This window comes from Vicugna pacos, chromosome 6 (genome assembly GCF_048564905.1).
Source record: "Vicugna pacos chromosome 6, VicPac4, whole genome shotgun sequence".
NCBI classification, from domain to species: Eukaryota; Metazoa; Chordata; class Mammalia; order Artiodactyla; family Camelidae; genus Vicugna; species Vicugna pacos.
In genome coordinates this window covers 17,420,289-17,433,898 of record NC_132992.1, presented here as the reverse complement: position 1 = coordinate 17,433,898, position 13,610 = coordinate 17,420,289, and the positions used below count along the sequence as shown (strand labels likewise).

Here is a 13,610-nt window from a genome sequence, read left to right as displayed (position 1 = left end):
ATCTGCCATTTCGGGATTAAATTTATTTAGATAATCACCACTGCGAAAATTCTATATAAACTACATCTCCAAACTATATCTCCACCTTAGTGCAAATTTCAGGATGGTCTTATCATGGAGAAGAGTGGTTAAAAACACTCCAAAACTTGGAGAAATCTCTGTGTAATATGTAATATTTAGTAACTTAACCCACTCACATCATTTCTTAATCTCGGTCAAAGATCAAGTCTTTGAAGAAATAACTGCGGAATGGTTAAATATCATGCCCTGTTATCAATATCTGATAGATATTTTAGACTCTGTTATCAGTACCTGAACTATGAGTATCAGTATTCACTGCAGCAAATTATTAACCACTTTCTTAGAGGTAAAGTGCCCTGTAGCTTCATCCTATTAGTGGTTTTTCTAAAACAAATTAAATGTACTATTACCATTTGAGGAATTATTCTCACACACCACTGCCCAAGTTACACGTTGACAATTTTAATCTCAACAATTTAAATCCCCTATCATCCTCACTGAGTAAATGTAAGGCCACAGAATGGTACTACCTAATCAAAACAGTGTCTTTGTTACTCTTGATACCATTAGATATACATTAGCTCCAAACGAATACATGTACATTCCTATATGACTGAAGTATTGTGCTGTGCGCCGGAAATTGACACAACACTGTAAACCAACTATACTTCAATGAATATATATACATATACATACACATACATATATATATAAAATACAGCAAGTTGTAAAGAGAAACAGTTTTAAAGGATTCCGAAATGATGCCAAGTACAATGTTACAGCCAAGAGTTCTATGATGTACCCATATCAGAACCATGCAGTAGCCCTGTGAACAGAGACACAATGTAATTTACCCAGAAATAATAGAGTTACTTGCTAAAATATGTATTGCTGCTTTATCAGCAAAGAACTGAATTTAGATGAACTTGTAAAAAACAGAATCAGAAAACAATTTCTCACACACCACCCTCTGCTCTTTGTTTTCAAATAACATATATTCAACATTTGCTACTAAAGCTTTACTTTCCATCTTAGAATAAAATGATCTTTACACAACTCTGGATAAAAGTGTTGATTGTAGTTTAAAAAGTTCATGAGTATTTTTCGATAGTTATTTTGCATGAGTACTTTTGCCGTTTGGTATGAAATGAAGTTCCTAAACCTTCACTGTAAAACTAGGAATGCTGAGAACACGGCTATGAATGTAGAAACAAGATGATCAACAAAGCAAAGGTCGGGGGTAGGAGGAAATTTAAGAATACTGCACACCTACATACATCTCAATATCATATTTGCATTTATAGGTAGGCAAATCTGGTAGCCATCTCTTTTACTCAGGAGCAGTTGTATGCATTAGACTTGAAAACAGAAAACCCACATTCACACTAAGAGCTTATTATTATGTGTGTGACCTTAGGCAGATCCCCTGACCTCCCCAAGCCTTGATCTTCTCATACAGAAAAGCGAGGCTGATGATACACAGTCAGCGGACTACATTCAGCACTTGAATCAACCATGTGTGTGAAAGCACGGTTTCTCAGCAATCAGTACTTCTAGTTACCTTTGAGTGCTCAGCTTGCATGCCACTACAGCTGCCAACAGGTTCTGACAGATCTTTAAGTGTAATTTTATTTTCAGTTTGAACTTTTTCCTTCCCATGCAGATGTTTCATTTGGAGCCACTCGCCTAATTTACTGGGATAATAACGAACTCAATCCTTACTCTATGGAAAACTCTCCTCTTTTTATCCTGCTGCCAACTGGTACTTATGCACAGGCTCACCACTGAGTGCTGCAGTCCACTGGCAAGAACCACTGACTAACCCGCACCAACTTAGAGCCACTGGCCCATCATCCTAGGCACCTTCCCAATGACGATTCTGAGCCCCCCTGGAAGCTCAGCAAAATTCACCAAGCGGCCGCAAGAACCCCATGCGTGTTTGAATCAATACCAGCTTTAGCCACCAGAACATCTTGACACCAATACGTTTTAAAAAGTTACCTCGTTCACACTGGGGTCCAGTAAAGCCGTACGTGCACGCGCATCGATTTGGGGCCACACACCTGCCTCCGTTGAGGCAGCCGCTTTCACAGACAGCTGTAAAATAAGGAGACAGGGGCTGAGAGGCGTCACCTGACAGTAGCTGCTAATGAAGTCACACTTACTGTCCCCTGAAAAGATGGTAATAAAAGACCTAAACAGTCGCCCTGGTATTTGTTTTCATTGGTTACTGCGCAGTTGCAGCTCCCCAGATGTTCCTCAGTGAACTCAGGTAAAACTCCCCCAAACAGGTGAGTGTCTACCTGTGTGAATGCTGACAATTCCACTCCAAGAAGCAGCTGAGCAATGCTTTCAGTTTTACCAATCTAAAATGGTTTATAAGGGACACCCCTGGATGAAGACGACCTTTTAAAGGCAAGCTGGGGATGGGGGAGCTATAGCTCAGTGGTAGAGAGCATGCTTAGCATGCACGAGGTCCTGGGTTCAATCCCCAGTACCTCCATCAAAAATAAAAAACTAAAAATGAATAAAAACCTAATTATCTCTCTCCCCAGAAAATACATCAAGTTGTAAAGAGAAAGATTGGCCCCTCGACTGTCATCCTTACAGAAACACAGCATGTTAAATTGCACAATTAACTGCAAATGACAAAACATGAATACTGACATTTGGTCATTTACACACCAGGATGAAGACCCCATTGAGTGTCATGACAGAATGTGGAAAATATCGGCATGTCCAGAGATCCTCGAGGGAAGGACATTTTACTTGTTAAGAAAGGCATTGAAGTAAGATCTGAAAGCTCACGCCCTGAACAACTCTTCTCTGTACAACTCCCTGCCACTTGCTTGTGGCATGGCCTCTTTCTAGGCATCTTTATCCACGGCTGGTAGGCTGTCCCTGCCAAATGTGCCAGTCCCACCCACTCTTCCAAGCCCCAGCTCAAACCTCACTCTTCCGTGAGGCTTCCCCAACACCTCCATTTAAATTCACTCCTCCTTCAGGCGTTTCCCACACATTTTTCCTGTGCCCGTGTAGCAGGCACGGAGCTGAGCCACTTAGATCTCCCTCCAAGAAAACCTACTGTGAGGAGCTTAGTTAGCTGACAGCCCCCAGGGGCTGCACTTTTGGATCCACTACAATGTTCACACCAAGGACACCCTCTCCTGGATGCTCCCAACCAGCAACTAAGCATGGTGGGGTACTGGAGACTGGGCGTGTCTGCCCAGGACGAAACTACTCTGACGGGCAAACTTTATTCCCGGCTCCCTATCAGCCTGGCCAAGGCTTTCTTTAAGGCTCGCTCTATAGTCTGAGGCTCCCTCTGCACCATCGTAATAGTCTTCCCTTCCTTCTCTCCTTGCGCAGGGGTCTGATTTCCATGGTGGTCTGAAGGTTCTCTCTTCTGACTCTTTATTCTTCACAGGCTTTTACCCCCAATAAATCTCTTGTGCATCTGATTCTGTCTTGGCATCTGTCAGGATCAGAATACCTGAACTGAGACAGCCCCTTACAGCCAAGAATTACAGCAGGAATCACAAAATTAAGGAGGCTTTTGTATAATCGTTTTTCTGATTAGCCTCTTAATTTACAGTTAGGGAAGGATGAAGAGGGTCTAAGCAGAAAAGAAATTTTGACTTTGCCTAAGCCAACCCTCCCATTTCACAGAATAGGAAACTGAAGTCTAGGAAAGGTTTTCTGATTCTGCAGGGGTTACCTGAGTGTCTGCTGTGCACCAGGCTTTGAGCTCAACTCCTGCTGGGGGCATCAAAGGGAACAGGAAGGTCCCACAGTGGCTTCTCCTGATCTCCTTCTGAAAATGCCTCTGAACCCATGCCCATCCTACCACCTCTGTAACCAGCACCTTAATACTAGTCTTCCTGCTTCCTGTGTCTTCCCCTTCAAGTGCAGCCTCTGCACTGTGGCCACAGTCATCTTTCTCATTGTAAAACACTGCAGGTGAAGCATATGAGGCCAGGACTGTAGCATTAAACGCGTGGGCTGTGAAGTGAGGTTGCTGGGGCTCAAACCCCAACTCTACCAGTTACTCCCTGGACGGCCTGAGACAAGATACTGCAGTCCCTGTGCCCCGGCTTCATCATTTCACAGACGGTAATAAAGTCCTCCAACTCAAAGGGCTGTTGCTACACTAAATGCACTAATCCATGAAAAGAGTTTCAAAGTGTGCCCAGCATATAGTAAACAGTAAATAACTCCACAGATGAACGCTGTTGGCTGCTGTTGTCTCACTCCCCTTCCCTGGCTCTGCGCTGGGAGAAAACATGGTACAGGCACTCCAGACCTGGTCCATGACTTCCGTTCTGACTTTGTCTCCCTTCCCATCACTTCCCTCAGCACCTGAGTTCGGGTAACATCAAAGCACCTGCTACGTCCGACATCCCGTGCTCTGACATGCTCTGGTGCTTTGGCCTATGCTGTGCCAGCTGCCCAAAAGGCCCATCTCCCATCACCTGACAAGTCAACTCCCACCCATCCCTTAACACTCCGCTCAAGGGTCTCCCACACCGGGGAGGCTAGCCTACCTCTCCCTCCCTCCATGCTACTGCAGTGGGCTGCAAAAAACTCAGTCGTCATTCTCTGTGCATTGCCAGTGTGCAGTCAGCAGGGCATCACCCAAACTTTGGTCTATTTATCACAGCATTATTCATCACAGCAAATACATATACAATGGCAAAAATTAGAAACCACATGCTTAAACGCTCATCATCATGGATTCACTACATAAACAGTGAAACATCCATATAATGGAGTATTATGCAACCATTACAATGTATTTTAAATGTTTAATAACATGGAACATACTTCTAACAAAATATTAAGTGAAAAGTCCTATGAAAAATTATGACTACAATTATGAATACAAACTTCATGTACCAAATATGCACTTAAAGACTAGAAGGTGATATCTGGAACAGCAGGACTGCGGATAATTTTATTTTTTATATTTTTAAACTTATCTGAATTTTCTGCGGAGTATATATATTCATCTTGGTTTAATAAAATCATAAGCTCTTTTAAGGGAATTTTCATCACAAAGCACCAGGACTGATAACAGAGTAGACACGCAGTAAACATTTTTCATGAACGAACCAACACTGACCAGCAGCTTGCTAAGTATTAAGTACCAGAATCTAGACTGGGAAACTAGAGAGACCCAGACACCACTCACCAAGACATAGGACGTGAAAGGTGACGTTGAGTTTTGAAATACTTTATTGGAGATACTTCTTGAAAACACAGGTGGAGATGTTCAGTAAGCAAATGGAGTAAGCAAGGATTCTACACCTCAGGTGGTAACTGTAAACCAGAGGTGAGGTAAGCAGGATGGTGGAGGTGAGTGAAAGAAAAATGAATCAAACAAGAGTGACTGGACATCTGCAAAAATGCCGTGTCCCAGGTAATCAAAGAAAACCCACCAGCACTTATCTCTGTGTTCTCTTTGTCTATACAGGTTACCATCTAGACCACTTATGACTATGGTTACTTACGCTGTCCGCAGTGGGTCCCTATGTATCCCTTCTGGCACAGACAGTGATCATCACTGCAGCTACCTCCATTCATGCAGCGAATATTACAGTGCTGGACTGGAAAAGGAAAACAAGAGAGACGGATTTAGCTTTGCACTTTAAGGACACAGACTGCAGTCGTTCACAGGAGTTGATTTGTAGTGATTTGAAGAGAAAATAAAATGGTTTATCAAGATCTATGTATTTATGCAGAAATAAACTGACAATGCTAAGCACGTTATCTTTTGTGTCCATAAAATCATTTACAACGCAATGTCATTGTTTCTACGATATCTAATAGCACTAAATGACTTCCCTCATTTAGCAGAATTTAACCACTCAACGTGATTTCTGTCATTTATACCAACAAGAAAGCAGTGCCTCAGGTAACTAAATGAGACAAGATGACAATGGCAATACTTTCCTGTTAAAAGATTCAGAGTCCCAGGTAGGTGCGCCAGAAAACAGTCAGAGTGACAAATTCCAAGAGATTTTGTTAAAAGAAATTTTGGAGGCAGCAAAAAGAAAGAAGAGAAAATACCTACACGGCACTTAATAATAAGACTTTGATAATGGAGACAGTTGGACTTGGCTCAGAAAGAGCTGCTTGTTTAAGCTGTAACCTTAAACCAACTAAGACCCACAGTGTTTGAAATCCACTCTTTATCATGTTGTCACCTACAGAAGTGAGAGAGAGCCTCAGCGCCCAGGGCAGGACGACCACGAGCAGGCTGACTGGGACCTGAGGCGATGAGACGCTAGAAGGAGCCGGAGTGACAGACACCTGTGAGCGAGCAGGACCGCACAGCGTGTGCTCTGGTGCCTCTAGGTTTAGGCTGCCTCCGCTTCGGTAATTTAGGAACTGAAGGAACATGTTCCAAAGCCCAGGCTGTTCCTCAGTCCTCTAGAAACAATTAACTACCTTACTCGGAGAAGGCTGAAGACTTGATCCAATTAAGCCTTCATCATTGCTGACACATCCCTGTGTAAGGAGGCCAGGATCGGGCATGGAACTTTGGCTTACTCTGTCCTGTCCTCCCAGCTGGGAGAGTAAATTCCTAAAGAAAAAGGCTCAACGATGTTACATAAGGAGCAGCAAAGCCCTTCTTCTGTGTAAGAGCAGCGATTAGCTGCTCATGCTCGCTCTTGTGCTCAGCCTCCCTGGAGCACAGGGGCCAGACCTTCTCCCAGGAGCAGGGAAAAGACTGCTCGCAGTAGCCACGTTCTTCAGCATCCCGCGTTAGGATGCTCAGTTCAGTATCCCAAAGAGGCTGCTGACTGCAGGAGAAAGGGCAATTTTTATAAAGAGCTACAATCCTCTCGGCATGACAACAGGGAAAAGAATGTGCCAGAACCCAAAACTCACCATGCCTCACAGAGCACCACCGAGTTAAGTCAAGTTGAAAGTGATGCACCTTTTCAAGAACATGTCACATACTTCCTGAAACACCATCAAAGGCCCCCTCCCTCCCTCCACTGTATGAAGAACCTCCTCCACGCCAGCATTCAAAGCCCTCCTCAGGATGGACCCACGGGCCTCTCAGGGCTCCTCTGCCTACTCCTAATACAGCAGATCAGGGACTGGGTCGTAGGATGTATCATTCGCTCCACAAGTGGCTCTGAGCTCCTACTGAGTGCCTCACCACAGGCCGGCGCTTTGTTTGTGCTGGTCTCTTCGTGGAATCTCTTCTTTAACCTGTCTCTTTGTCCCTGACTCGCAACCCCCAACATACCACACACACACAGTTCTCATCAAATACTGAAGTCCCACCTCACTCCAAGACCCACAGCGAACATTGCTTCTTTCCTTTGATCTTTTCTGATTTCTGTTCTCTCCTTCCTCTCCACTTCTTCTGACTCCAGAGTACTTAATACTTCTCTTTGGAGATGCATATTACATAATCAAACCTATTTTTTTTAATTTATTTCTCCTATCCCCAGCCCACGGGTCTAAAAGCATCATGAGAGTGGGGACTGGGAAGCATCATGAATATTAATTACATCCCCGTCAGTGCTCAGAGCATCCCTTGCCTGTTTGTAGGTGCTGTATGAACCTTGCTAAATTCATTTCTGTTTACTTAACTCATGCTCCATGATAATGACATCAAAAGCTGTGCTCAAACACTGAGACTGCATAGTTGCCCGCTGTGTCCCAAGCACTTACGCAGCACTAAGTAGGTGGCTATTAAAAATATTTTTATATTGGTTTCCCCAAGAAAACAGAAATAACTCCTCTGCTGGAGCATTGTGATACAAATCAACCAACCCAGGAAACTGATTAAAACAAACTGTTATTTTAGGCTCCTAGGATTCTATTAAAACGTCTCAGCCAAAAGGCTCTTTAACTAGAAAACTATTTACAAGTATACAAAAGAAATGATTCGGTGAAAAACTTGGATAATATTCTAAGTAGGTCAGGAAAAGGTGTAGAGTTGCTTTAAAATCTGAAGTTAAACTTAGCTTCATCCTATCTTAGCAAAACAGTGAGGATTGGGAAAAGCACAGGAAATGATGTCATCTGTCAAGCAGCACAGGGACTCAGCCCACAAACTGATTTCAATTAAAGCGGCTCATGCCAAGAGCTAATTTCCATTCCCACATAAGCAACAAAGCCATTTAGCTACTTTGAGATAAAGAAGCTAACAGTAGTTTAAAGAGTGACTTTATATTATTTGTTCAAATTGAAAAACAGAATGAATTCTTTCTGGAAAGAATGGTAAGTTTACATTTAAATGTAATATAATAAAAACCTCCCTGATATGCTTTTATACTTTTTTTTTTAACCCTATCTTTCAGGGGAACTTTTTCCAGCTTAAAATATTCTTTCTCCTTTAAAAAATAAAGCCACTTGGTCAGACTTGTGGCACAATGAGGCATGGTTAGCCCGGTGGTCCAAATAAACCAATGAATCATGAATCCTTGGGCCAAAGGGTAACAGGATCTTAATCACCCACTTTGCAACAAACATGTTTACCAAATTCACATTCTTTGTGAGTCTTAGATCTTCAGGGGAAAAAATATTTTCCTAAAGGTGGGCGCCATCACTCAGGATTTCTGTGGGGAATGAAAGGAACTAGGGATGTAGCGTCACTACACAGCAGGAACAGGTTCCAGATGGGCTTTATTTTTGATTGAGCCCTGCCATTGATGCACATTCTAAATTTCCTCTGATGTGACCAGGAATTCCAGATGTCTGTCAGTTAGGAGACCGAGCTCTACATCTCTGGAAGAAGCCAAATGGTAAGTAAGGGCTCCACTTAAACCCACGTGATGCTCTAAGTACCTCAAGTCTGAATATATTCCTCAGCTCCATCTGCGTTAAGATTTTACCAGAGACTGAAAATACTAGGGGAGTTCAAGTGTCAGTGCACAGACCTCTGCCGCGACATGCGGGCAGCCCCAAGGAGGACTTCCCTTCGAAGATGGGCAGACAGCCTCAAAGGCTTTCAAGTAGGGCTCTACATCCCAGAACTAACAGAAAATGTTGCCGTTAACCTGTATCCATACGGAGTCTCAAACGACTTATATGTTCATTCCAGGAGATGTCAGCCAGTCATTTCAGTTTGCCGGGCATCAGAAAGAGTCAAAGACACTTTCTCTAGATGATAGCCCAGCACAAACCAGTTCTTAAAATAACCAAGCAGAAGAGAACAACGTGAGCATGCTGCTGGAACAAGAGAGACGCGGGGCTGGCACTTAGGCCTAAAAGCAACGATTCTACCTCACGTAATGATTTTCTTTGGGCTGCATTAGATTGGGAATGAGTCTAAAAACTTCCATTATCTTGGCAGGCGCAAGGGGCTGAACGATCCTTGGGAGCAATTTGCAAATAATCATCTGCATGACATGTGATTTTAACTCAGGCACTAGGAAAAGTACAAGACAAATTAAACAGCTAGACTAACTCCTGGACTCAACACCTGAGACAGCAGTCTACAGGGACAGCCAGAGTCATCGCAGGACAAAAATGATTTTCAGTGGGAGAGGTAACAGCAATGACGTTTTCCTTAAGTGCATACACAGCCTGCGGTGCCTAAAGACACAACATTCAAAAGGGCAACTTCATTAAAGTATCTCAAAACAAAACAAAACAAAAAACTAGCAGAGCTGGAAAAGGTCCAAAGAAAGACAAGTTACATGATAGCAGTGATAAAGGCACTTCCATAGAAGCCAGACTAGAAAGCAAAGAACTCAACTGTTTCTGCGGACAAGTCTGAGCAGATTCCATCCACTCCTCTCCTGCCTGTCCAGATAAATCTCACACTTTCCTGGAAAACTTTTCCAAGGGTCACTTCTTCCAGACTGGCTGCACCTCCACCCTCCCATCCACTGAGTGTCCTCATGCCTGCAGCACGTGGCTGCACCACCTCTGCTCAAACTCACAAACACCCTACTCTACAACTGTCCCCGTGGCCTCCCTACACCCTTAGAGCTTGGATTCGTGCTGGGAGTATCAGTGCCCCAAACTCTAACTGAACCGACATAAATTAAAAATGATAAACTATCCAAGTACAAGGGACTGCAAAAAGTAAAGATGTCAATACCCCCAAATTGAGACACAGGCACAAACAACTCCCGTCAAAATCCTAGAAAGATTTTTTTCTCTAGATACAGACAAGATGAACCTAAAATGAATATGGAAAGAAAGGGAAGGGAAGTAGAATAACATCTTTGAAAAAGAAGAATCAAGTGGGAAGAATCAGCCTACTCAGTTTTCACAGCTAACCATGTAGGTGCAGTCATCAGGACTTGTATGGTCTGAGAGAAGGGAGAGAGCCACATCAATGACAAAAGTGCAAAAGTAATTCAATGGCTGAAGGATAGCCTTTCAGGAATACAGTGCTTAGAGCAACTGGACACCTACTAATATCAACTCGACCTCATACCTCATACAAAAAGTACCTCAGCATGGATCACAGACGTTTCGTGTGAGATGTAAACTTCTATAGCTTTTAGGAAAAAACTGGAGAAAATCTTCAGGATCTAGGGCTCTGCAGAGTTCCCAGACTTGATACCCAAAGCATGACTTCTTCCATCAAAGGAAAAATTGATAAGTTGGACTTGATCAAATTTTAGAACTTTTGCTCTACTAAGAAGATGAAAAAGCAAGAGCCAGAGTGGGAGAAAATGTTTTCAAATCACATATCTGACCACAGGCTAGTATTTAATATATTAAAGAACTCTCAAAATAGGAAAATAGCAAAGAATCCATCAAAAATCTAGGCAAAAGACACAAAGAGACATTTCACTCAAAAAGACATAGACAGGTGACAACTAAGCACACGAAAAGATGTTCAACATCATAAGCCAGCAGAAAAATGCAAATTAAAACTACAATGAGCTATCACTACCAACCTATCAGAACAGCTAAAATTAAAACTAGTGACTGGTGCGGTGCAGAGAAACTGGGTCATTTATACATTGCTGGTGGGAAAGTTAAATGGTACAGCCACTCCAAAAACAGTCTGGCAGTTTCTTAAAAAGCTAAATATGTAACCTCCATACAACCCAGAATTTGCATTTCTGGGCGTTTATCCCAGAGAAATGAAGACTTTTGTTCACACAAAAACCTGTACATAAGTTGTTCACAGCAGCTTTGTTTGAATAACCAAACTTTCTCGAAAGAACTCGGATTTCTTTCAATGGGTGAATGGCTAAGCACACTATGGTACAGCCACAGCATGTAATGCTCCCCGGCAATAAAAAGGAGCAAACCACTGATATCTACGACAACAACAGTGGGATGAATTTCCAGAGAGTCACACTGCATGAAAAGAGCCAGTCCCAAAAGGCTCCACACTATGCGATTCCATTTGTATAACATTCTTGAAATGGCAGAATTATGGAAATGGAGAACAGGCTAGTGGTTGCCAGGATTCAGGAGACTGTAGGAGGAAATGACTATAAGAGAGTAACATGAAGGGTCTTTATGGTGATGGAAGCGTATCAAGTATCTTGACTGTATCAACGTCGGTATCCTGGCTCTGAGGCTGTGAGGCTGTGATACAGTTTCACAAGATGTTAACACAGGAGAAATCTCTCTGTGTTATTTCTTACAACTGAATGCAAATCTGCAATTATCTCAAGTTTAATTTTTTAAATCCTTTTAGAAAGCATAAAAAATAAAACAGGATGAGCATGAAATTGATCTCCAAAGTCTAAAATATGAAATTTAGGGAACAGCTTTTATAATAACATGTTGTATACTATTTAAGAAGATAACCTAGTTTATATTTATATATATTTAAGAAGAGTTGGAATAAATTCATAGATCAGTCACCCACGATAGGGCTTTATGAGAATGAGGGTTGCTAAGGATCCACCTTTAGCCTCAGAGACTGAGAGAGCAGAGAACAGTCCTAACAGACCTGGAGCTGAAGCCGAGGAAACCCACTGTGCTGACTCTGTCTAGCCGATCCTCTTTTTCGCCCTGGGGCCTCAAATGACCGGTGGCAAGACTCCCAATAGGTTAAGGGTAGCCATGACTTCCTGGTGTCCAAAGGAATTGCTGGCTGGCAGTTTGGACTTCCTGGAAATGCCATCTCTCATTCAGGCCGCTAAGAGGTCATTTTCTATTTTAAAAGTCACAGGACATAAGTTGAAAACAATCTGAAAGAAAAACCTTCCTTTCATTCTTTTTATTTTCAAATGAGAAAACTCAAGCCTCAGAGGTGCTGCAACTTGCCTTGACCTCCTTGACTTCATCACATAGCAAGCATACAGTTTCTTGTAGGAAATATTGGTAAAATGGTCTCAATTTACTCCCTCCCAGAAGAACCACGGGGAGTAAATGCAGACATTTCACTGAGTTGGACTATCCTTCTGTCAGCAGGAGAGTTAGCAGAGCGATCTGCCCACACTTATCATCTACCACACCCTGGCCAGGAAGTTCCATAGGATGGCAGAGCTGTTCCCCAGAACACAACTTCAAAAGATCAGAAGTGAATTCCGATCATCCTCAGCTACCCTTAATTTAAAACATTCTGCCATCTAGCCATCTGGACATTATGAGTTCAGGTAGAGTCCAAGCCAATAATTTTAAAGGCTCCAAATGTCTCAAAAACTCTGATGAAACCAGATCCATCCCCTCACACTACTCTCATCCACAAGCTGCTTGGGGACTCCGCCCAGTGTCCGAGTACCATAGATGGACCCAAACCTCCTCAGAGAGCACCACCCAGATGCCTTAGACTTCAGCCTCTCCCCTCATCCGGCCCCCAGGGCCTTACCACTACCTTCCTCCTACCCCACTGCCAGCGTGAAGACCACTAGGACCACGGCTTTTTCCTTAACATCCTCTCTCCACATCGCACGACTTTTACTTGACTAAATTATCAGCATCTCACACTGTCACTGAAGACCAGCTGGATACCCAGTTTTGCCATCTGGCTATATTTTCTTTCCTCAGAGGAGTGCAGTGCTGTTGGTTGGTCCAAGGACCAGTCTGAAGGATGGTTCTATTCCCAACCTGATATGTAGCCTCGTTCCCCACTCCCAGGATCTCACTCCTCAGAAGCACCCTGGAGGTCTTCCTGACAGAGATGGAAACATCTGACACGTTCCTGAGAGTACGGCCACCTGGTGTCTCCGCCTCGTCCTATGTCTCCTGCTCAGGTGCTCCTGATATGTAGAATGAACCTACTGCTGCTTGGAGGACACATTAAAAACCAAGCTGAGATCAAGTAAGAACACGCCCCACTCACTGCAATAAGCCAATGAGTCCCAGGCCCTAGGGCAGTTTCTATCCTGATCTGCAACTGTCTTGATTTAGTACTAGCCTGTCTCTGTTTGGTTTCCACCAGAAGCGAATTCCAAGACAAACTCAAATTTGAGTCGTTTATTTTAGAAATAACTTCAGGAAACACTGGTAAGAGACTGGGAAAGTGAGACAGGAAAGAGAAGGAAGCTAATAAAGTACATTATAAAGCCTATTCCTACTGTGGGCAGCTGGGCTCAAAGCCACTAGGATACTTCAGAAGACAGTGCAAAACGTACCTCGCAGTGATGCAAACTGGGAGACAAGGAAGCTTATCCAACACTCTCCTTGCATCATTGGTTAAA

At 43.1% G+C, this 13,610-nt stretch overlaps 1 protein-coding gene across 1 annotated transcript in view; it reads right to left on the bottom strand.

Annotated features, from left to right (window-relative positions):
* Positions 1–13,610, bottom strand: part of FBN1 (fibrillin 1) — a 238,547-nt gene that overhangs the window by 190,934 nt on the left and 34,003 nt on the right. The window contains exons 4-5 of the mRNA XM_072962489.1: positions 5,532–5,627; positions 2,023–2,118 (exon numbers count right to left, since the gene is read on the bottom strand). Coding sequence (XP_072818590.1) covers positions 2,023–2,118; positions 5,532–5,627 — 192 coding nt within the window. The remainder of the gene's footprint in view (positions 1–2,022; positions 2,119–5,531; positions 5,628–13,610) is intronic.